The sequence below is a fragment of the Suricata suricatta genome, chromosome X (genome assembly GCF_006229205.1).
Source record: "Suricata suricatta isolate VVHF042 chromosome X, meerkat_22Aug2017_6uvM2_HiC, whole genome shotgun sequence".
In the NCBI taxonomy this organism is placed as follows: domain Eukaryota; kingdom Metazoa; phylum Chordata; class Mammalia; order Carnivora; family Herpestidae; genus Suricata; species Suricata suricatta.
Genome location: NC_043717.1, coordinates 96,714,808 through 96,737,132, shown reverse-complemented (window position 1 = coordinate 96,737,132; position 22,325 = coordinate 96,714,808). Strand labels below are relative to the sequence as shown.

Here is a 22,325-nt window from a genome sequence, read left to right as displayed (position 1 = left end):
GTGTTTTTTTAATTTTTTTAATGCTTTTTATTTATTTTTGAGAGACAGAGAGAGACAGTGCAAGCAGGGGAAGGTCAGAGAGAGAGGGAGACACAGAATCTGAAGCAGGCTCCAGGCTCTGAGCTAGCTGTCAGCACAGAGCCCGACACGGGGCTCGAACCTGCGAACCGTGAGATCTGACTTGAGCCGAAGTTGGACGCTCAACCGACTTAGCCACCCAGGCGCCCCTAAATCTGTGTGGTTTTCTAGCCTATGTATTGCGTCTGGTTTTCTCTTCCAATCATGACCTTTGGAAATATAATTCAGAGTGTGCTTATTAGATTTGTGAGGGATAGTAGTGACCAGAAACTGCTACAGACCCATCTGCCCATGGGGGCAGAAGAAATACAAAATGAGCGTCTTTAAGAAGATGACAAAAATGTATATTTTTCAAAATGATGTCTGTATTCAGTTTCCAGGCAAGGACGTGAACAATGAATCCCGAGACAGGGAGAGAGCCAGACGAAAGTTTCCATCTCTGAATCTATAGGAGAATGTCACCCTGTGCAGGGGAATACAAATAAGGAGGTTCGAGCAAACTACAAACAGCTTCTGCTTATCTTTCAAGGTAAAAAACGAGGATAGTACAGAGAATTTATATCCAAGGGCCAAACCGAAATTGCCTTCTAGTTAGGAGAGCCCATCACTCTGGAACCTTTCCTATCAGAGCTGATAATTGCTTAGCGGGCTTAATAGTGGGCCAAAAAAGGCCTTAGAAAGTGCATGAAGGATATAATCAATCCTGCATATACTAAGAATGGTTCGTTCATAAAGTAATTCATAGCAACTGGAACATTAGACCTCTTAATAAATCGGAGCAGATCAATAGCTCCACTGATACAAGGGCCCTGGGTTTTGATACAGTGAAGCTTTTCCAGGATGGATTCAGTTAATGTTATTCCACTCTTTTCCAAGGGGATTTCTCAGCTTCATAACCGGGGGGTGGGGGGGGTCACTTCACCTGCACACCTTTAGGAAGACACTTCGTCTTCATATACTAACAACTCAGAACAAATCCTTTGCTGGCTCATGTGTCTGAGCTAAGATTAGGCAATTACACTCAACACACCTAGAAAGGAATTTCAGCTTGTGCTTGATCCCTAGTGGTCACCTCAAGAAATTCCTGTCGCCATCCATTCCTTTTTAAAAACACTATAGACTTTGTCACAGCTAACACCTGGAAACAACCTAAAAGTCCTTCAAAGACAGGTCATTGAATGAATTATAGGAGATCTTTACTCTGTCATACTAACCCACATCCTCCTCCAAAATAATCAGGCAGCTCTATATTCTGTATTTTCTGATATGGGAATGACTCCAAAATATATGATTAAATGGATTAAAAAAAAAAGATACAAAGACTCTGCACATAATAACGATCCCAACTGTGAAAAAGAAAAACAAAGTCTGTTTATAGGTAAACCCAAGCTTTACATTGTGTCTGCAAGGAGACATAAGACATTGCTAACATTCATCACTTTTAGGGGGCGCCTGGGTGGCTCAGTTGGTTAAGCGTCTGACTTCAGCTCAGGTCATGATCTTGTGGTTCCTGAGTTCAAGCCCCGCATTGGGCTCTGTGCTGAGAGTTCAGAGCCTGGAGCCTGCTTCGGATTCTGTGCCTGTGCCTCCCTCTCTTTCTGTTCCTCTGCCACTTGCTCTCTCTCTCTCTCTCTCTCTCTCTCTCTCAAAATTAAGTAAAGATCAAAAAAGTTAAAAACCATTCATTATTTTTAGGGGGAAGCACTTTAGAGTAAGAGATTGATGAGAAAGGAGGCTTTTACTTTTATGTCTTTATGCATTGTTTGAATATTTACCCATGTATCTATCACTTTTACTTTAAAAAATAAATCCATCTTTTAAAAAAAATTTTTTTAGCGGCTCCTGGGTGGCTCAGTCGGTTAAGCAACCAGCTTCAGCTCATGTCATGATCTCACGGTTCACGGGTTTGAGCCCTGTGTCGGGCTCTGTGCTGACAGCTCAGAGCCTGGAGCCTGCTTCAGATGCTATGTTCCTCTCTTTCTCTGCCCCTCCCCTGCTCGTGCTTCGTCTCTCTCAAGAATAAATAAACATTTTTAAAATTTTTTAAATAAATAAAAATAAAAATTTTAAAAATGTTTATTTGCTTTTGAGAGAGAGACAGAGTGTGAGTGGAAGAGGGGCAGAGAAAGAGAGAGAGGGAGATGCAGCATCCAAAGCAGGCTCCAGGTTCTGAGCTGTCAGTACAGAGCCCGACGTGGACATGGACCCTGAGATCATGACCTGAATCAAAGTCAGACGCCCACCCAAGTGAGCCGCCCAGGTGCCTCTAAAACATTTTTTAATGTTTATTTATTTTTGAAAGAGACAGAACACAAGTAGGGGAGAAGCAGAGAGAGAGGGAGACACACAATCAGAAGCAGGCTCCAGGCTCTGAGCTGTCAGCGCAGAGCCCCAGGCAGGGCTCGAACTCACGAACCACAAGATCATGACCTGAGCCAAAGTCGGACACTTAAATGACTGAGCCATCCAGACATCCCCAAAAGAAACCCATCTTAATGAATAGTTAAATCAATAAAATAACTAGTAAAAATGATAAATTGATTTAAATTGTTAAAGCTTATGCTCTTTTCCCTTTAAATTCTACTTTTACTAATGTGTCCTATGAAATTGCAAGCCCACATATACCAAGACGTATTTACAAGGAAATTTATTACAGCATTATTTGTAACTGCAAAAAATTAGGAGCACTTAAATGCCCATCAGTAGTGAGTTAAATGAATCATTAACAGAATATATTGATCTAAATGTACTGATATGTCCATGATAATATTAAGTTAAACTATATCAAATGTTAAAACAATATGTATGTACACAGGGGACGCCTGAGTGGCTTAGTCGGTTGAGCATTGGACTTCAGCTCAGGTCATGAACTAATGGTCCGTGGGTTTGAGCCCCATATCAGGCTCTGTGCTGATGGTTCAGAGCCTGGAGCCTGCTTTGGATTCTGTGTCTCCCTCTGTCTCTGTCCCTCCCCTGCTCACACTCTGTCTTTCTCTCTCTCAAAAATAAACAAACATTAAATAAAATATATGTATGTACACATGTATTATTTTTGCTTTTTTAAAACAAAATACACATGCACAAGTACATATTATAAATCGGTAGAAAAAATCTAAAAGAATACATACCTCAGTGGAGAGGGTATGGGGTCAGTTTTACTTTATATTCATGTACTTTGTATTGTTTGACTTTGTATTAGAGTACTCCATATAATAAACAACCATAATGTTTTGCATTTGTAATTTTTTAAAGATTTTCCTTTTTTCTTTCTTTGTTTTTTGAGAGAGAGGGCTCAAGTGAGCGAAGGGCAGAGAGAGAGAAAGAATCCCACAAGGGGCAAAGAGAGAAGGAAGGAGAGGAGGGAGAGAGAGAAAAGTGGGGCTTACCCAAGGTGGGTCTCGAACTCACAAACTGAGATCATGACCTAAGCTGAAGTCAGATGCTTAACTGACTAAACCACCCAGGTGCCCCTATTTTTTTTTCTTCTAAGTAGGCTCCACACCCAACATGGGGATTGAACTCACAGCCTTGAGATTGAGTCACATGCTCTACCAACTGAGCCAGTCAGGCATCCCCTACATTTGTAATTTCTAAAACCAAAGAAGGGATGCTTAAAAACAACTCCAAAATTAAACCACTGATGACTGGCAACTTTTCTATTATTACTTATCACTGTATTGTTTAAACATTCCTGAGACATCTAAAACTATAGTGAATACTTGTTTATTAAATCCAGGTAGGGTTTGTGGTTTTCAGGAAGTGTTCCCCAAAAGCCTTGTTCTCATGAATATATAAATATATGCATATATAATTTATGTGTAAATAGATTGATTGAGATGTGTAACCTAACAATGTGCTCATTAAAATTTATTTTTTAAAGGTCATCATCCTTCTATGGACCATAAATACGAATTTACTAGGCAAAAGCTGAAGCGAGGCATGTTGTAATCACTCCTATTTATTCATATAATTGCCCCTTTTCCCCAGATGTCACACGGGCTGGACAGAGGTAGAAGAAATTCTGCTGTGTTACAGCTCCTTCAGTGGCAAGCTTCGGGGGTGAGCTGCTGTCAGGAGCAGAATTTCCCCAGGTGGGTTATTAGCACCAGCAAATCCCTTCAAAGGAAGTTTCTAAAACAGTGGTCATAATACTCTGGTTTCTCTTCAGATCTCATAAATCTTTCGCCTTTTACTAAAACAGTGGTCATAATCTTTTAGGGACCACAGACACCCTAGACATAGTCCTGGATGGTGCAGGGGTGAAAAGAACATGAGTTTTGCAACAGGACAAATCTTTGCTCAAATCTCAACTCCATCACTTATTTAATTGGTGACATCAAGCAACTCAACCTCTTTGAGCCTCTCTTTCCTCATCTGTAAAATGCCTGGTACGCGACAAGAACTTCGTAAAAGGTACCAATTATCATAATATTTTTGAATACGATGGAAACTTTAGACTTTGTCCTCAGAAAAAAAGAATCTGTCTTGCATTTTTATTTTTTTAAGTTTTTTTAATGTTTTATTTATTTTTGAGACAGGGAAAGACAGAGCATGAGTGGGAGGGACAGAGAGAGAGAGACACACAGAATCGAAAACCAGGCTCCAGGCTCTGAGCTGTCAGCACAGAGCCCGACGCAAAGCTCGAACCCACGAACATGAGATCATGACCTGAGCCGAAGTTGGAGGCTTAGACAACTGAACCACCCAGGTTCCCCCATCTTGCATTTTTAGTATGTTGCATGCAATTTCAAGGGCTTTGCCCACCCATCAAGGCCATTCTGGACCTCTGGACCCCTGGTTTGAGGTTTAGAAAGACGATTTGAACAAACCTGAATAGTAGAAATAATATTTTCTACCCCCCTCTGCTGGTTGTCATTTTAAATTGTGTTTTCTTTTCCTTTTTGTTGTGTTGGGTTATGTGTGTGTTATGCCGACCAGAACTCAATCAGACCAAGAGGATAGATTGTACATTAAAGAGTATAGAAAAGAGCAAAGTAAATGGGGGTTTTCTAGCACTTTAACCAGCAAAGTGGTAGGAAAGGTCACGGCAATTCACTGCCCAGCTTAGGTTTTCAAAAACCACTGCTGGGGCGCCTGGGTGGCTCAGTCGGTTGAGCATCCGGCTTCAGCTCAGGTCATGATCTCACAGTTCGTGGGTTCGAGCCCCACGTGGAACTCCGTACTGAGAGCTAGCTCAGAGCCTGGAGCCTGCTTCAAATTCTGCGTCTCCCTCTCTCTCTGACCCTCCCCGCTCACGCTCTCTCTCTCTTTCTCTCAAAAACAAATAAAACATTAAAAAATATTTTAGAAAAAAAACACTGCTAAGCATATGGATTTAATAGCACCATACTTCTGGTTCTTTGGATCAAAGATAAAGTTACTTTAAAGTGCTTTGGGTGAGCTGTTCAAGCTTAACCTACTATCCTTAGCTTCTTTTTGTAATCAGAGCCAGCTAGGACTATTCTCTTTTATTTTCAAAGCTTCAGAAAAGAGAAAAACCAAATGCCTTTTGGGTAGTCACCAATAGGAATAGCATTTCTGTGCCTTTGCATTAGTCTGATCTCAAAGAAACACAAAAACCCTCTGAAATGTGCCTCTGCCATTAACTCAAACAGCACCCAGACCACTGGTGAAAACATCTCCATAATCTGTGAGAGCCTATTAAGCATGGATCTAGCCCTCATTCCCTTGGTCCTTCTCCCCCAAATCCATAAGATTCATCAATAAAACCTAAAAATGAGTAAACATTTCAGGAAATGAGAAAAAAATGCCATCTTGATGCTGTTATCACTGACTTTACTCACGCTCAGGACCTGCTGCTGTTGAAGGTAGAAAATATTGGATTTGAGGGGAGAATGGGGAATGGGTTGTACAGGGAAAAATCAACCCTATATTTTCTCATTGAAATTGGAAAGAAGGAGAAAAATACATGTGTCATTCCAAAAAGCCAGTTTTCTTACAAGAACTCCATCTTGAAGAGTTCTCTAACATCACTGTTGCTCACAAAAAAAAAAAAATGAATTGGTTTATAAATCCCATTGCTTGCTAAAAAGGACCCAGGACTCTGGTAAAATGGCAGATTCTTACGCTGTTTAAAAAAAGTATAAGATGAGTCTATAACATCCTGTTGTTGCTGAAACTAAGGAAATACGAAAAAGTGATGGGACCATGTAAAAGGACACAAGAGCCAGATGGAAGGACTCCCACCGGCCAAAACAGGGCCAATCCGAACATCAAAATAGATGATAGCAACAGATTGTAACCCATTGAATAATGTAAGAATCCATGAGTTCATGCTGGTAGAGGCACATAAACAACTGAAGGAATATATAAGTTATTGTGAAAGAAGAAATCACTGTCCCTTACAATAAAATGCTAACTAATAGATGCTGGAAAATGATGGAGTTTAAAAAATCATCACTTTGCAACCATCATACAAGTCACTGAGGCAAGAATGCTCAACAGATATAAAGCTCCTGGGTGGAAGTTTGATAATACCAGGATATTTACATAGCCTCCAGATATGTCCCCGGAAATTAGTTACTAATTACAAAAGGGAAAATAGTAACTTCACAGTGGAGAAATCTAGAATCATTGTCAGCATCAAATAATCATCACCAGTAATGGGACAAATTGGCATCATGCAAGACAAGAAAAGACTAAGGATCTGTTCCAGAGTCATCTAAAGAGATGTGGTAACTAAAAGCAACGTACAATCCTGAATTGGACCCTGGACCAAGCAAAAAATAGGTATAAAAGAAATTAGTAGTCTAATTGGTTAAATTTGAATATGAACTATGAATTAGATATACATGCTGTATCAGTGTACCCCAAAGAGGATATCCTTATTCTAAAGAAACACACACTGAGATATTTAGGGGGTGATGAGGCATTATGTCTGCAACTTACTCTCAAATAATTAAGAAACATTGTGTGTGTGTGTGTGTGTGTGTGTGTGTGTGTGTGTGTGTGTGAGAATGGAAGAGGAAAGAGAAAGAAAAAGACGAATAAAATACAGAGAAGATGCAACAGTCAGTGAAGGTGGGGAAAGAACACATAGAAGTTCTTTGTCCTATTGTAATTTTTCTGCAAGTTTGAAATCACATCAAAATAAAAGATAAAAAAAAAGGAAGGACAATACTAATTGCTCTACATTAAAAAGAAGATAACAAAATGGTGGCAACCGAGGGCCCGTCTGAAGAAAACAGAGCCTTGGCCCAGAGTGGGTTATCCAGGGAAGCCAGCAGATGTACATCAGCACAACCCTTGCCAAGGAGGACAATTCAGAAGTTACTCACAGCAGCGCAGCCTCGTGTCAACAGTTGGGATGACCTTGTTGATGAGCCAAACATCTTCTTCCCAACGAACTATGTTTCCATGCAAACACTTCCTCAACTCCTCGTTTTCCAGGATGTGGTCCCAGAGTTGAAAGTAGTACAAGCTGCCAGTGAAGGCAGGCAGTGTGCTTTTGACCTGGGTGTCCCAGTTCTGGAGAAAATGTCCTAGAATCAGAGTCCCATTAGGCATTAGGTTTTGTGGCCGATCCATCATTACCAGTGTCCTTTCTGTATTCAGGAAGAGCTCTAATCTGCCCTTCACACCGTCCCATATCACGCAGATTGTATGCCATTGAAACGGAGTCAGATGGTAACGGATATAAAAAGTCTTCCCCAAGTTGTACAGTATTACCTGCTGATGGTCTCCTGCAAGTCCAAGATCTATGTCTTCTCTGCCCAGGAAGGTGTTATTAGTAACATAGGAGAAGGCCGTCCAATCACTTGATTTGTCATCCACGAACACCAGGTCAATGCATGCTGTGAATCGACTGAGCTCCGGAACCGTGTTGGTCAGCCTCACGTACGTGTCAGTTCTTCCATAAAAATCCAGTCTCTTTCCTTTTAGTGAAAGTGCATCTGCTCAAATTTGGGAATAGGAGAAAGAGAAAGCAAATGAAGTTTCTGTAACAAAAATTCAATTTTATCATCTTCTTTGGCCACATAGTCAAATCCAGATTATACAATACCATTATGAGTCAATCCTGGTGCAAAAAAGCCCAAAGAGTGGATACACACAAATCATCTCTACTTGACATTGGCATGTGACATTTCCTGGCAGAAGAGTTTCTTCCTAATTATATTTTGCCTGGGGTAATATGAAAAGTCAGATTAGTGTTCCCAGAGCACACACCAGCTGGACATTTCAGGGAGGCATTCAGAAGTGTGTAGCTAGTTGGCAGGGAGGAAGCCAAAAAAAAAGACATCTTGGACTTAAAATTTCCTGCACATCATCTTCCCTCGTGTAATCAAAAGATAGCTATTTCCATGTACCTAACTGCCTTATTATATTCATAGTGCAACAGCGATTTATTTCTCCAATGCCTTTTCTTGAGCCAAATTACTTGACTGATTCTGTCTCTGGAGGCTGCTTCTCGCCGAAGGCACCGACAGGGGCCTGGAGGGTGACCAGTTGGACCATAGCTTCTGTTTGTACTCAGAAATAGGAGAAACGGCACTGCCTTGAACATATCCCAATTCCCCCCTTCCAGCTCCTCACCAAGAGGGCTGCGTATCTTTAAGATGGACATGGACCCACTTACCACTGGCTTTGGAATCAACGAGCCTGGGTTGGAATCTCAGCTCTGACATTCATCAGTTGCATAACCCTGAACAAGCACATTAACCTCCCGATGCCTCAACGTCAGCTTCAGCAAAATGGGGAGTCAGGGCCACAGTATGCATGCCCAACTCGGAGGGCCACCATTCCTGTTATAATCTACACCAGATAATACCCCTACCTACTGACCTTACAAGATTGAAGATTAAGGGAGATGATGCCTGCAAAGCCCTCTCAAATGTTGCTGAAGAACATGTCCATTGGTACAGTCATTTCGTGGGCAGTCTGGCAATTTCTAGGAAAATTTAAACTTGAGGATGTCTTTTGTTCCACAGGAAGCTATTGGTGAATGGTGATAGTATCAGCCTTACACACCTCACACCCCAGACCACTAGGCAAATATCTGAGAATTGCCAAAGATCAACCTAATTCCAGTCCCAGCACAGCACCAGACAAACAAAAAAGAGCTTTAAGATAGAAAAGAATTCCAACCTCTCTCACCATTGAGGATGTGACATTGGGACCGCCCCTCTAGGACTGACAGCCTGAACAGCACCCTACAAAGGCTGGGTGGCTCAGTCGGGTAAGCGTCCGGCTTTGGCTCAGGTCATAATCTGACGGTTCGTGGGTTTGAGCCCCATGTCGGGCTCTGTGCTGACAGCTGGCTCAGAGCCTGGAGCCTGCTTCGGATTCTGTGTCTCCCGCTCTCTCTGACCCTCCCCTGCTTGTGCTGTCTCTCTCTGTCTCTCAAAAACAAATAAAAAACATTAAAAATTTTTAAAAAACAAAGGCAAACAACTACGTGCCTGCCCCCTCCACACACGCATGTGCTCACACGCACACACGACTCCCTCCACCCCCCTACCCCCCGCCATGTGCCGGAACCCATACCATTCCACGTGCCAGTGAGCTATTTCTGAACTGTCCATGGTGGATGAGCAAATGTTTATTTCTATCCCTGGCTTATATGATTATATTATCTTATCATCTTTCATGTGACTAATAAATCAAGAGGTAATCCCACAAGGCGATAATCACTATGAAACCCAACTCTCGATTATGGTTGGTTAACTGCTCTTCTGTTCAGCCCTCCAAAATGACGTCAAATACAGCATTTAAGAGCAGGTTTTATGATGAGCATAAATCTCCAGGGCTTATTTGTCCTTTAAAGGAGAATGTATCATAATCCCATATTGTCTACAGGGCCTCTCCTCTCTGCAATATACTAATATAAAGCCAGCTGTCAAAGGACACAGTCATGCAACTGACCTAAATCAGAAATATAAAAAGATGGCCTCTCGCAATTTTTTAAACACAAGTTATAACACAGAGATGCCATTTTTACCTTTTGAAATGATAGCACGTTAGACTGAAAATAGCCAGCACTGACAAGCTTCTGATGAAACAAGTCATTTTAATACCCTGTCGTGGGGGCACCAATTAGTACAGTCTATTTTTTTAAGTTTATTTATTTATTTTTTAGTAGTCTCTACACCCAAATTGGGGCTCCAACTCACAACCCTGATCAAGAGTCACATGTTCACTGACTGAGCCTGCCAGGCGCCCCAAGCAGGTGGCTCTTGATCTCGGGGTTTTAAGTTCAAGCACCACATTGGATACAGAGATTACTTTAAAACAATAAAATCTTTAGGGGTGCCTGGGTGGCTCAGTCAGCTAAGCATATGACTTGAGCTCAGGTCATGATCTCATGGTTCGTGAGTTCGAGCCCCACATCAGGCTCTCTGCTTTCAGCACAGACCCTGCTTCAGATCCTCTGCCTGTCTCTCTGCCCCTCCCTTGCTCATGCAGGCACTTTCTTTCTCTCTCTCTCTGTCTCAAGAATAAATAACCATTTTTAAAAAATCTTTAAAAAGAAAAAGAAGGCTCATGGAGTAGGATCAATGATTTTTAGCATATTCACAGAGATGTTCAACCAGGACAACAATTCAATTTTTTTTTTTTGTAACTGTACTCCCAACTTGGGGCTGGAATTCATGACCTGGAGATCAAGAGTTGCATAGCTCTACTGACTAAGCCAGCCAGGCCCCCCAGGACAGTTTTGTTTTGGTTTTTGTTTTTACTGAAGGGCAATTTACCAATAACTATGAACATTTTCATTGTGTATAGTTGTGTATATGCTTTTGACCCATCAATTCCATTTTTATCAATGTATTCGAGACAAATATACATGTATACAACAATGCAAGTACAAGGATGTTTATTGTAGTATTATTTGTAATTGAGAAAAAGTAAGAATATTTGTATGTCTATCTTTAAGTGACTAGTTAAGCAACTGTTACCTCTGTATAATGGACAATTACAACAAACAAGTTAGATCTATAGCTTCATGGAGAGATTTCCAAGGTTCTATAATACGTAAAATGGGCGTTATGTAAGTATAGATAGAATATTATCCTACTTTTTAAAATAAGAGAAAAATATGTGCATTCGCATAGAAAAAAAAGCCAGAAAAACATGCATCAAGCAGTTAAGAATGAGTATCTTCAGGTGTGAGATTTAGGGGGACTTTTACTTTCTGTTACTTATTTCGGTAATACTTGCACTTTTTTATGTTTTTAATGTTTATTTTTTACATAATTTTTTAATTTTTTAATTTATTTTTTGAGAGAGAGAAAGAGAGCATGAGTTGGGGAGGGGCAGAGAGCGAGGAAGACACAGAGTCTGAAGTAGGCTCCAAGGCTCTGAATTGTCAGCATAGAGTCCAACGTGGGGCTCAAATCCATGAGCCATGAGATCATGACCTGAGCCAAAGTCAGACCCTTAACCACTGAGCCACCCAGGGACCACCTTTCTTTTTAAAAGTTAACTTTATTTTTTTTAATGTTTATTTATTTTTGAGAGAGACAGAGTGTGAGCAGGGGAGGGACAGAGACAGAGGGAGACACAGAATCTGAAGCAAGCTGCAGGCTCTAAGCTGTTAGCACAGAGCCCCAGGTGGGGCCTAAACTCAGGAACAGTGAGATCATGATCTGAGCCAAGGTTGGACACCTAACTGACTGAACCACCCAGGCACCGCCACCCAGGGGCCACTTAATATTTAGTTTTATTTTTTAGAGAGACAGTGTGTGTGAGAGAGAGAGAGGGGGGAACAGAGGGACCGAAGCAGGCTCTGCGCTCAGCAGAGAGCCCAAGGCGGGGCTCAAACTCACAGTGATATCATGACCCGAGCCAAACTCAGACACAACACTGAGCCACCCGGGTGCCCCCAATATTTGCACTTTTTATACAGTCGTGTCTTAAATTTGTATCAGAAAAATAAAGATGGATGGATGAATGGATGGATGGATAGATAGATAGATAGATAGATAGATAGATAGATAGATAGATAGATAGATAGAACCACCTGTGGCCATACTGGAGACTTTGTGTTTCTGGGGGCAGAGATACATTCTACTTAGATATGAGCAGAAGTTGGCGTGTCGTGGAGTCCAAAGAACCAGCTCTGAGTCCTAGGTCTGCCTCTTACTCACTGCATGAACGTGGACAATTACCGCACGAGAAAGCAATTAGGACAGTGGCCTTTAGTGAGCACTGTGTGCCTGTTCAATACACCCATGTCGCTTCTGTGTGTCTCGTTCCCCCGTGGTAAGACAGGAATCATAATTACCGTCCTCACAGGGCCATTACGAGAGAGAGCGAAATAATAACTGCCATTTAGGTTTTGCGTATGAACTGTTTATAAACCGGGAAGCCCCGTGTAAATGTCAGCTGTCATGTTCACGGCTGTCATTATTAGAAGTCTCTTTCTTCTCCCAAACCTCTTTTGTAGTCTCACACAGGCAAGCAGCCCCCAGGCCCCAGCAGGGGGCCAGGCTGTGTTGAGGTGGGACAAAGGGCTTTGCCCTTCTGTTTGGCCTGGAGAGCAGCATTCTCCGCTTGGCCTCTCTAAGGGCCGGCTTCAAAGGCCACTTGTGTCTTTGCATATGATTTAACTATCCATTGCAGATGTCTGCTAGGACACTGCCATCTGTTCCCTGGCAATTTTCAGGCCCAAATTGCATGATTGCTCCGCTGAAGTGCGTTCCCTCTTGATTTATCTCCTCTGGGTCTCCCTCCTTGCCTCTATCCTGGTTTCTTTTATTTTAAATTACATGTATTATTTTCCTCACTTAAAAAAAAAGCTATTTCTTCCACTATAAAAGTGATGCTGTCCATGCTTTTTAGAAAAAATAAATGGAAAGTCTTAGAAAAGTAGAAAGAGGAGAACAAAGTCCGCCAGAGTCCTGCCTGCCACCCAGGGACAACATTTTGGTGATGGTCATGGAGGGGGGCACTTGTGGGGAGAAGCACTGGGTGTTATATGGAAACCAATTTGACAATAAACTATTATAAAAAATTAATTAATTAATTAATTTAAAAAAACCGAACAAACAAAAAAAAACATTTTGGTAAATTTCCTTTGGCATTTCTTTTCTTCTGTGTGCGGGTTTTGTTTATTTCTACGTGGCCGAGATTGTAGTGTATGGAAAATTTGGTACCCTGCTTTTGTCATGTAGTGTGATGACATACGTATTTCCCGTGGTAGGAAAGAACTTGTCACGAGCCTCATTTAAATGGCTATGTTACAGCCCTGGGAGTGTCAGACACCGTTTTATTTGTATTGAGAAAATTCACATAATACGAAATTCACTGTTTGAATCATTTTAAAGTGTACAGCTCAGTGGCATTCAGTACATTCGTGATGGTGTACAGCCATTACCATTATCTAGTTCTAGAACATCTTCAGCCTCCCAAAAGGAAACCCCATATCCATTAATCAGTCAACGACCCTTCCCTCCTCCGTCCGGCTGGCAACCAGTAATCTACTTTCTGTCTGTATGGATATGACTATTCTGGACATTTCATATAAATGGAAACATACTAAGTGACCTTTTGTTTCTAGTTTCTTGCACTTTGCATGTTTCCAAATTCATCCGTGTTTCAGCACACATCAGTACATCATTTTTTTAAAGATTTTTTTTAAGTAATCTCTACACCCAACATGGGGCTCAAACTCACAACCCTGAGATCAAGAGTCACACGCTTTTCCAACCGAGCCGGCCAGGCACCCTCAGTACATCATTATTTTTGACGGCTAAATGATATTCCATTATATGGATAGACTACATTTTGTTTACTGACTCATCTGTTAATGAACATTTGGGTTGTTTCTACCTTTTAGCTTTTATGAGCAGTGCTCAAAGATGTGGAGTAAGAGTGACCCAGACATGGCTAATAGCATATGTAAAAGCTCTGAAGTAAGGCTGTGTTTAACTTGTTCAAGGAATAAGAAGGCAGCCAGCGTGTCTGGGGGTGGAGTGAGAGAAGAGGCATGGTAGGAAATGAGGCCCAACATGCAGTGGGAGACCAGATCATGCAGTGCTTTTTTTTTTAAGTCTTATTAAAGAATTTGAACTGGGGAACCTGGGTAACTCAGTTGTTTGAGCACCCGACTCTTGATCTCAGCTCAGGTCATGATCTCATGGTTTGTGAGTTCAAGCCTCACCTCGGGGCTCCTCACTTAACAGAGCAGAGCCTGCTTGGGATTGTCTCTCTCTCCCTCTCTCTCTGCCCCTCCCCTGCTTCTCTCTCTTTCTCTCTCAAAATAAATAAACTTTAAAAAAAATGATCTGCACTTTTTTTTTCCAAAGAATTTTAATTGTATTCTAATTGTCATGGAAATGTCTTGGCAGGTTTTGAGTAAAAAAGTGACATGATCTGACTTGACACATTGAAGGATTGCTCTGGCCACGGTGTTGAGAATGGGTTCTAGCAGAGCAAGAGTAGAAGCAGGGAGACCAGCAAGGAGTCTGTTTCAACACTATTCCTCTTCTCCAGCTCCATTCTGCAACTATTCAGTCCCTGACCTCTCTTCATCCCTTCTTGCTGGCTCTGCTCTCAATCCTTAGATGTCAGATGGAGTTGGTTTCCTCTTCTTGGCCCTTGGTATTCTTCCAGGAACATGGTTTTGCTCCACACTCTGCAGTCAAATGCTCTACCACTGAGCTATACCCCCACGCCTGCTCCACACTCTGGGCCCATACATTTAGACCACCTGAGTCCTCTTGTGCCTGATCTAGTGTTGCCCTTAGCCCTCTATCCCACAATGCCCCTCACAGCTGGGAAGCTGGTGACTCATCTGGAGCCTGAAGGGAATGGAACCTTAGTTAAGCCATTGTTTCAAGGATAGAATCTTCCCCCACCCCCCAGGAAGCAAATGATGAGATTTTCACCAATCGAAGAACAATTAGAATGAATTATTTGAAAACCTAAAAACACCATTGTCTTGACCCATTGAGACTTAGTCTGGAAAACCTTGTGAATGCTTCGGCCCAGGTCATGATCTCATGGTTCGTGGGTTCGAGCCCTGCGTCAGGCTCTGTGCTGACAGCTAGCTCAGAGCCTGGAGCCTCCTTTGGATTCTGTGTCTCCTTCTCTCTCTGCCCCTCCTCCGCTCACATTCTGTCTCACTCTGTCTCTCAAGAATACATAAATGTGAAATAAAATTTAAAAATAATAAAATTACTTCTTTAGGTTTAAAATCTGCCCATCTATCATAATTTCCACTGACCAGTGACATTCCTCACAAATTCATTATAATTTTCAGATACAACACACTCACCTACTTTTTCTTTCATGACTATAGTAAAGACTTCTAGATCCCTCCATTCCTAGATGCCTCTATTTCATGCTCCATGACCCCTCAAAAAAAAACAACTCAGATTTGGTGTCACATATACCACCACCAAACAGGAGTTCAAAAATGCATAATTTCAAATTGCATTAATTTATTAAACAAATGTATTAAATCAGCACCTATGTACTGAGTGCCTAACCTGTGGGTCAAGTCCTGTGCTGTATGTTTTGGATAAAGAAATGGGGAAAACAGCTTCTGGCCTTTGAGGAAACAGGCAGGGAAAGACAAATCAACATCTGAGCAGGTAGTCAAGGCCAGGTGACAGAGCCGCCGCTGTGCCCCATACGTCCCATTTCAAGCTTTATTATGAGAAACATCATTTCCCATCAGGCCCTGCACACAGCAAGAAGCCAGTCAGTGTTTGTTGTTGATGGTGGTGATGATTTGGTATTTTTCCAGAAGATTAGCACTCAATCTGAGGGCTATTCAAATTAAACCCCAGGCCTATTTCATCAAGAATTGTCGCTCACTGGCATGTATGACCTTTTAGCTATAGACTGATGTGCTAAATGAATAATGTTATCAACTGAATTTACTTAATATGGACAAAGTTATAGCTTTCCAAAATAACTTTTTCCTGAAATCTCCAAATTACCAGCTACTTCCGTTCAATTGTCTTAATCAGCTATTCCCTGCAGAATAAAAAAACAAAGAATCTATCTCCACTCCTGCCACGCAGCCTAGGCACCGTCTGGGCCACCCCAGAACAGATCACTGTGAATCAGTGACCAGCTTCTGGCACACCTCAGTTTCCCCATCTATATTCTATGATTGATTGCGGCCATGTAAAGGAGATGAAGATGATATCATAATAAAATAAATAAAATAAATATATAATACATACATAATAAAATAAAGTAAAAGAAAAAAATTGTGACCGTATAAAACAATTTTAAAAACTGTTGGATTTAAAATATGTATCTTAAGGGGCACCTGAGTGGTTCACTCGGTTGAGCGTCTGGCTTCGGCTCAGGTCATGATCTCGTGGTTCGTGGGTTTGAGCCCCCCACATCAGGCTCTGTGCTGACAGCTAGCTCAGAGCCTGGAGTCTGACTTTGGATTCTGTGTCTCCCTCTCTCTTGACCCTCCCCTGCTCACACCGTCTCTCTCTCTCTCTTTCTCTCTCTCTCAAAAATAAATAAAACATTAAAATTTTAAAAAAATAAATAAAATATGTATCTTAAAAGAGAAGAAAGAAAGATGACATCATCATGCTCCCAGGGAACTTTAAATAAAGCATTTTGCATGAGAGAAAACAGCCCAAAAGAAAACTGAAAACTTCTATTAGGGGTGCATTAGCCACCAAATGGCATTTCAGAGTTGCATTAAGAAATGTCAAAGACAGTGCCTGACTGGCTCAGTTTGTAAAACATGCAACTTTTGATTTCAGGGTGGTGAGTTCAAGTCCCACGCTGGGCGTGGAGGCCACTTCCTTTAAAAAAAAAAAAAAAATGTCAAGGATAATCATCCAAACTACTGTGTACTTGAGGCCAGTTTTCTATCAGTCTTACACAAATCTGAGTGAATGGATTCCTTTACTGAAGTTTCAACTTGTCCTGCAGCCTCATTGACCCAAAGCAAGCCATTGAGAGGCAGCCCCTCAACTTTGCAAATGGTTCATTTCCATAACCTACTGTCCTACAAGACGTTGAAGGAAATCATAAAAGTACATTTTCTTACCTGAGAGAAAGATAAAACTCAGCATAAGAATCAATCCATAAAGCCTCTGACATAGGATGTGTTCTTTCATTGTGTGAACCTGTGTTCAAAAAGTCAGAAATATGCCCAGCTGAGATTTAGAACAAATGATTTCCGAGTGTATGTGACCACATTTCTCCTTCCCATCCAATGCAAGGCTTTTTCCTATTGCTTTAAGCCATGTCCACCAGACAGTATAGATGTTTCGCTGAGTTACGCTGCCTGGCTGAAATCTCACTGATTGGTGTATTTGCATATCCTTCCAACAAAATGGACTGAGTGCTTATATGTGTCAGAACCTGAGTTACACGCTGGAAATAGTGCTGGGGAGACACGTTATCCCAGAAGGGAAGACAGACATTGAATGTACTAATTACAAAAGGGGATGCATTCCATCTTAATGCACACAACTTCAACCCAACAACTTGCAATTGTAATGGTCCTAAACATTTTGAAGAAAGCACCACACAAGACTTTACTGGCAAAGGTAACTCATGAAATCATTTCTATTTTTAAAGCAGATCTGTTTAAAGAAACCTGATCACCTCCTTCATTTACCCAACTTTTCTCCTTAAAAAAAAAGTGTAATTCAAGCTGTCTATTTGGGGAATACACTGGAAATCCCCTTTCTCCAGCCAAAATGGTGCTACCACTACAAATCTTACAGAATATACTATAGAAGCTTGGCAGTAGGGTCTGGATGGGCCTTTTCTGATTTTAAATAAAATGCACTTCTGAGTGGTTTACTTCTGATTGAAACATTTCTTTTCCTATAGGATAATGCAACATATTGCATTTCTTTCCACTTCTAAGTGGGATTTGGAGTGAGTAGACTCACTTTGCATTTAAAGTAACAGACGCCAATTGGGAAACCAAATGAATCCTGGGCTCGTGATGAGTGCCAGCCATTAATACCGCTCTTCCTATTTACCAAGTGATCTACTGCCATTCTCATTAGAATAATAAGGGAATTTGTATGACTTGGATGGATTTTCTAAACTACAAGCTTAGGAGTGGGGGACTGTCTAGATCTTTTATGACTTGCAAGATGAAATGCAGCTTAAATTCACCATGCTGTAGGAGGACCAGACTGTGAGACTGTATTTCTGTTCCTTCGTTTCCCTGAGCCTCAGTTTCCTTATCTGTACAAATGGAGATAATAATCTGCCTATTTCCCAGAGCTGCTATAGATGAGGATCAAATAAGGTGATATTTCAAAGGCAATTTTCAAAGTATAAAGTGCTATAGAAATGGATATGACTGCTATCTATAAAATGGAATTTTCCATAGCAAACAATCCAATTTATATCTTTCTTGCGTTTCTTCTAAACTTTTATAACAATTTCAATGTATGTTTCAGAAACTTACCTGACACCCAATAAAAAAATCACAGGACACAGTACAGAATACTATGCAGCCATTAAAAGGAGTTAGGTAAGGCTCTCTGTCTGTCGGGTATGAAAAGGTGGGTGCGGGGTAAGGGATGGGCACTGAGGACTTTCCTTTATATACCATGCAATTCTGTGCTGTCTGGTTCTTTTATGATCATCATAGATCATCATAAAAATTACCTATGTAATTTTTAAATGGAAGGAAAGGAGATAGGGAGGGAGAGAGGAAGAAGATAAAATAGGAACCAAGAAAGAATACTAGATAGCTTTCCTCTATGCCTAATACCATTCTGTACTTTTTGAGTATTTTATTCTTAGCATGCATTACTTGTATAGTTTTACAAAATGGAAGAAAGAAGGGAAGGAGGAAAAGAAGAGAAAGAGAAAGAAAGGGTAGACATTAAAGACCTTTGTTTTATACCTCATACAATTACATGCAGTTTGGTTCTTTTGTGGTGAATATGTGTTATTTTCATCAATTAAAAGAAACTCAAAGGCAGGAAGAAAGGAAGGAGAGGAGGAAGGAAAGAAGGAGGTAGGGCAGAAGGAAGGGAGGGAGGAAGAGAGGAGGGAAAATGCTTACCTGAGAGCTGGATTCCTCCAACTTCCCACCCTGTGTCACTGCGGGGTCCAGAAGGAGAACTGACTTTATGAATGACCAGATCTGGTCTCCAAATCCCTACGTTTGATGTGAAATGGAAAGAGCAAACCGCAGGAAGGCTCATTATCAGCTGGCCATGCCTCAGTCACCTTTTTTTCTAGATCAACTCAGCCTCTGAGCTCTTAGCTTTATGGATCAGGGCAGATCGTGTTTCTGTGGGCTGCAGTACCTCATGGGGCTGCTCTTCCGAGCATGAAATCAGCCTGAGCAAAGTTCTCAGGTTATTACATACCTGCAATTACCCATTAATTTGAGGGCTCTTTCCCAGTGCTCGCTAAGGATTATCTGCAGTTGCTAGTTGATTATCACTTAAATTAAATTGGATATATTAAACCAGTATTTGCTGAGTTAACTAAGGCTCATTTCACTTTATTGAGAAAATGGGGATGGGGGATAGTGTTCAGAACTGTGAGCAGAGGGGCCCCTGGATGGCTCAGTCGGTTAAGCGTTTAACATTGGCTCAGGTCATGATCTCATGGTTTGTGAGTTTGAGCCCCACGTTGGACTCTATGCTGACAGCTCAGAGCCTGGAGCCTGCTTTGGATTCCGTGTCTCCCTCTCTCTCGGCCCCTCCCCTGCTCATGCTCTGTCTCTCTCAAAATTAACAATAAAAACTAAAAAAAAAAAAAAGAACTGTGAGCAGAAATCAGAGGCCAAGGAAGTATCAGCATGTTCACATCTCACACGTCAGTAAGGTGGAGCCAGCTTTTTACCCTCGCTGCAGATCCATTCTTCAAAGTGCTTTGAAATGAGATTTACAGAACTGGTTTTGTGTCTTTCTCAAGAGGGGGATGTAGTTTTTGCTCCAAAAGGGGTCATTACAGCCCTTTGGAAATATCAGCAAATCCCATCAAGCATCCAGGGATGATCCCCGCCAGATTCTGCATTTCTAAGGTCAGGGCCCTAAGTTCAGAGGGGACAATGACTTGCTCAGGGTCGTAGAGATTATGAGAGGCAGAGCAGGAGTTATGACAGAGGGCTCCTGGTTCCCAGGCCAATGCACTTTCCGCTCCATCTCACACCTTAAATGGAAAAATTCAGTTTAATAACAGACTGAGTCAACCTGTTACCTTCAGGCCAGTGGCTCTCCACAGGGGAAAGGGGAAGGATGGGATGCATCAGAATTATCCGTTACTCACCCCCAAGCCAAGACACTGTTAGTGGTATGGTGGATGAGAGCTGGGGCTCTCCTGAAAGATAGATTCGTGTTTGATTCTCAGTTGTGTGATACAGAGCCAGTTTTTTTTTTTTTTAAGATCTCATCACCTTATTTTTTATTTTTTTAAGATCTATTTATTTTGGAGAGACAGAGAGACAGATCATGAGCAGGGGAGGGACAAAGAGAGAGCAAAACACAGAATCTGAAGCAGGCTCCAGGCTCCGAGCTTGTCAGCACAGAGCCTGACGTGGGGCTTGAACCCATTAAGTGTGAGATCATGACTTGAGCCAAAGCTGGACGCTCAACCAACTGAGCCACCCAGGCGCTCCTAGAGCCAGTTTCTTAACATCTCTGGAGCCTCCGGTGTCCTCATTTGTACAAGGTGGCTAATGGCACTCACCTCGCATCCCTGTGAAGATCACCTGAGACACTGGGTGTGCAGGGCTCAGCCCAGAGGCTGGCAGGGATCCCAGGGCCCCTGCTCCTGCCTTGAATGCTGCTGTTTTCTCTTCCCACCACGCACAAGGCTAAGCTTTTGTGGCCTGCTCCCGACATGGTCCACACAGCTTACAAGGGGGCATGGGGCAACTGCCAAGGGTCATCTTAGCACTCTCTTGGCATTGATTTATTTTTCACAGGGGGCCTGCTCATTTGTCTGCCTCCTCCTTACCCCCATACCACTATGAGCTCTGGAAGGACAGGACTTCCGTGTTATTCCGTGGCTCACACACTATCTGGCACATAGAGAACATTCATTCTACATCTGATAAATGAATGCATGCATGACTATGCCTTTCACCCCTACTAAATCGTGTGCTTACTGAGGACAGGTAAACACAACTCTGTTCTCGTGCCCCGGGAGTTGGCACAGCGCCTGACACATAGATGCTTCAGGCACATTTATTGAAACTGCAAGAGAATTTAGAGAAGAACATATTCTTATGTACCTGCTTCTGTTAAGAAACTTCTCTGGTGGCGCCCGGATGGCTCAGTCAGTTGAGCGTCCAAGTCTGGATTTTGGCTCAGCTCATGATCTTGAGGCTCATGGGATCCAGCCCCACCTTGGGCTCTGAACGGGCAGCACAGAGCCTGCCTGGGAATCTCTCTCTCCTTCTCTCTCTGCCCCTCCACCACTTGCTTGCTCTCTCTCTCTCTCAAAATAAATAGATTTTTTTAAATTCTCTGGAAGAAGACCCTGGTGAAAAGGGTTGATTCTAGAAAAGGCGACTGAGAGGACTTAGATGGGAGGGACACTTACATTTCTCTGCATGTGCTTTTCTTCTATTCAAATTCTCATCATTTGCAAGTGTTATTTTTTCAAAACAAAATACTCATGTTTATTACTTTTTTAATCCAATGTGGTGCTGGGCGGCTCAGTAGAGCGTGCGACTTTTGATCTCGAGGTTGTGAATTTAAGATGCATGTTGGGAGTCGAGCTCACTGAAAAAAAATCCAATGTAGTGCCAATGAAATGATTTACTGGAAAATGAAACATGTACAGAAAAATGAAGAGGCTGGACCCCTTTGATTGAGAAAAAATGTCACCTGAGGAAGAAGGGTTTCAGTGGGTGTCGTCCACTGTCTGGAAGATTAGAAGGAGAAAGTTGAGCATCTGTTTTCTAGAAGTACAGAGAGAAATAGGAAATGGACTGAAATTGCAGTGGGAGGTGTGAGTTAAACATAAAGAAGCAGTTACTGCGGATAGGAGTTGATAAACACCAGAAAAGGCTGTCACAAGATTTGATGAGTCATCCATACCCGGAAACTCAAAGGTCTCCATAGCTCATAAGGCTTCACTGATTTACTTGTCCTCCCACAGAGAGAGAGGGCTGGGCTTATTGAGACTCTGTCCCCGTTTCAGACACTAGAAGAAATCTTTACTCTGGTGCAGGTCCCTGTTGTCACCATCCCCCTTGCCCCTTCCTGATGTGAGCATCCCACCAGGCCAATTGAGAGTCTGGAAATTTACATACACCATGACCCAAATCGCAAACCAGCTATTGAGTTCAGGTCTCAACTGTAGACACA

General features: G+C 42.0%; 1 protein-coding gene across 1 annotated transcript in view; it reads right to left on the bottom strand.

Moving 5' to 3' along the window:
- The window catches only part of ADGRG4 (adhesion G protein-coupled receptor G4), a 98,277-nt gene extending 81,139 nt beyond the window's left edge, over window positions 1-17,138 (bottom strand). The window contains exons 1-2 of the mRNA XM_029930531.1: window positions 17,069-17,138; window positions 7,377-7,991 (exon numbers count right to left, since the gene is read on the bottom strand). Coding sequence (XP_029786391.1) covers window positions 7,377-7,991; window positions 17,069-17,138 — 685 coding nt within the window. The remainder of the gene's footprint in view (window positions 1-7,376; window positions 7,992-17,068) is intronic.
- Window positions 17,139-22,325: the final 5,187 nt, after the last annotated feature.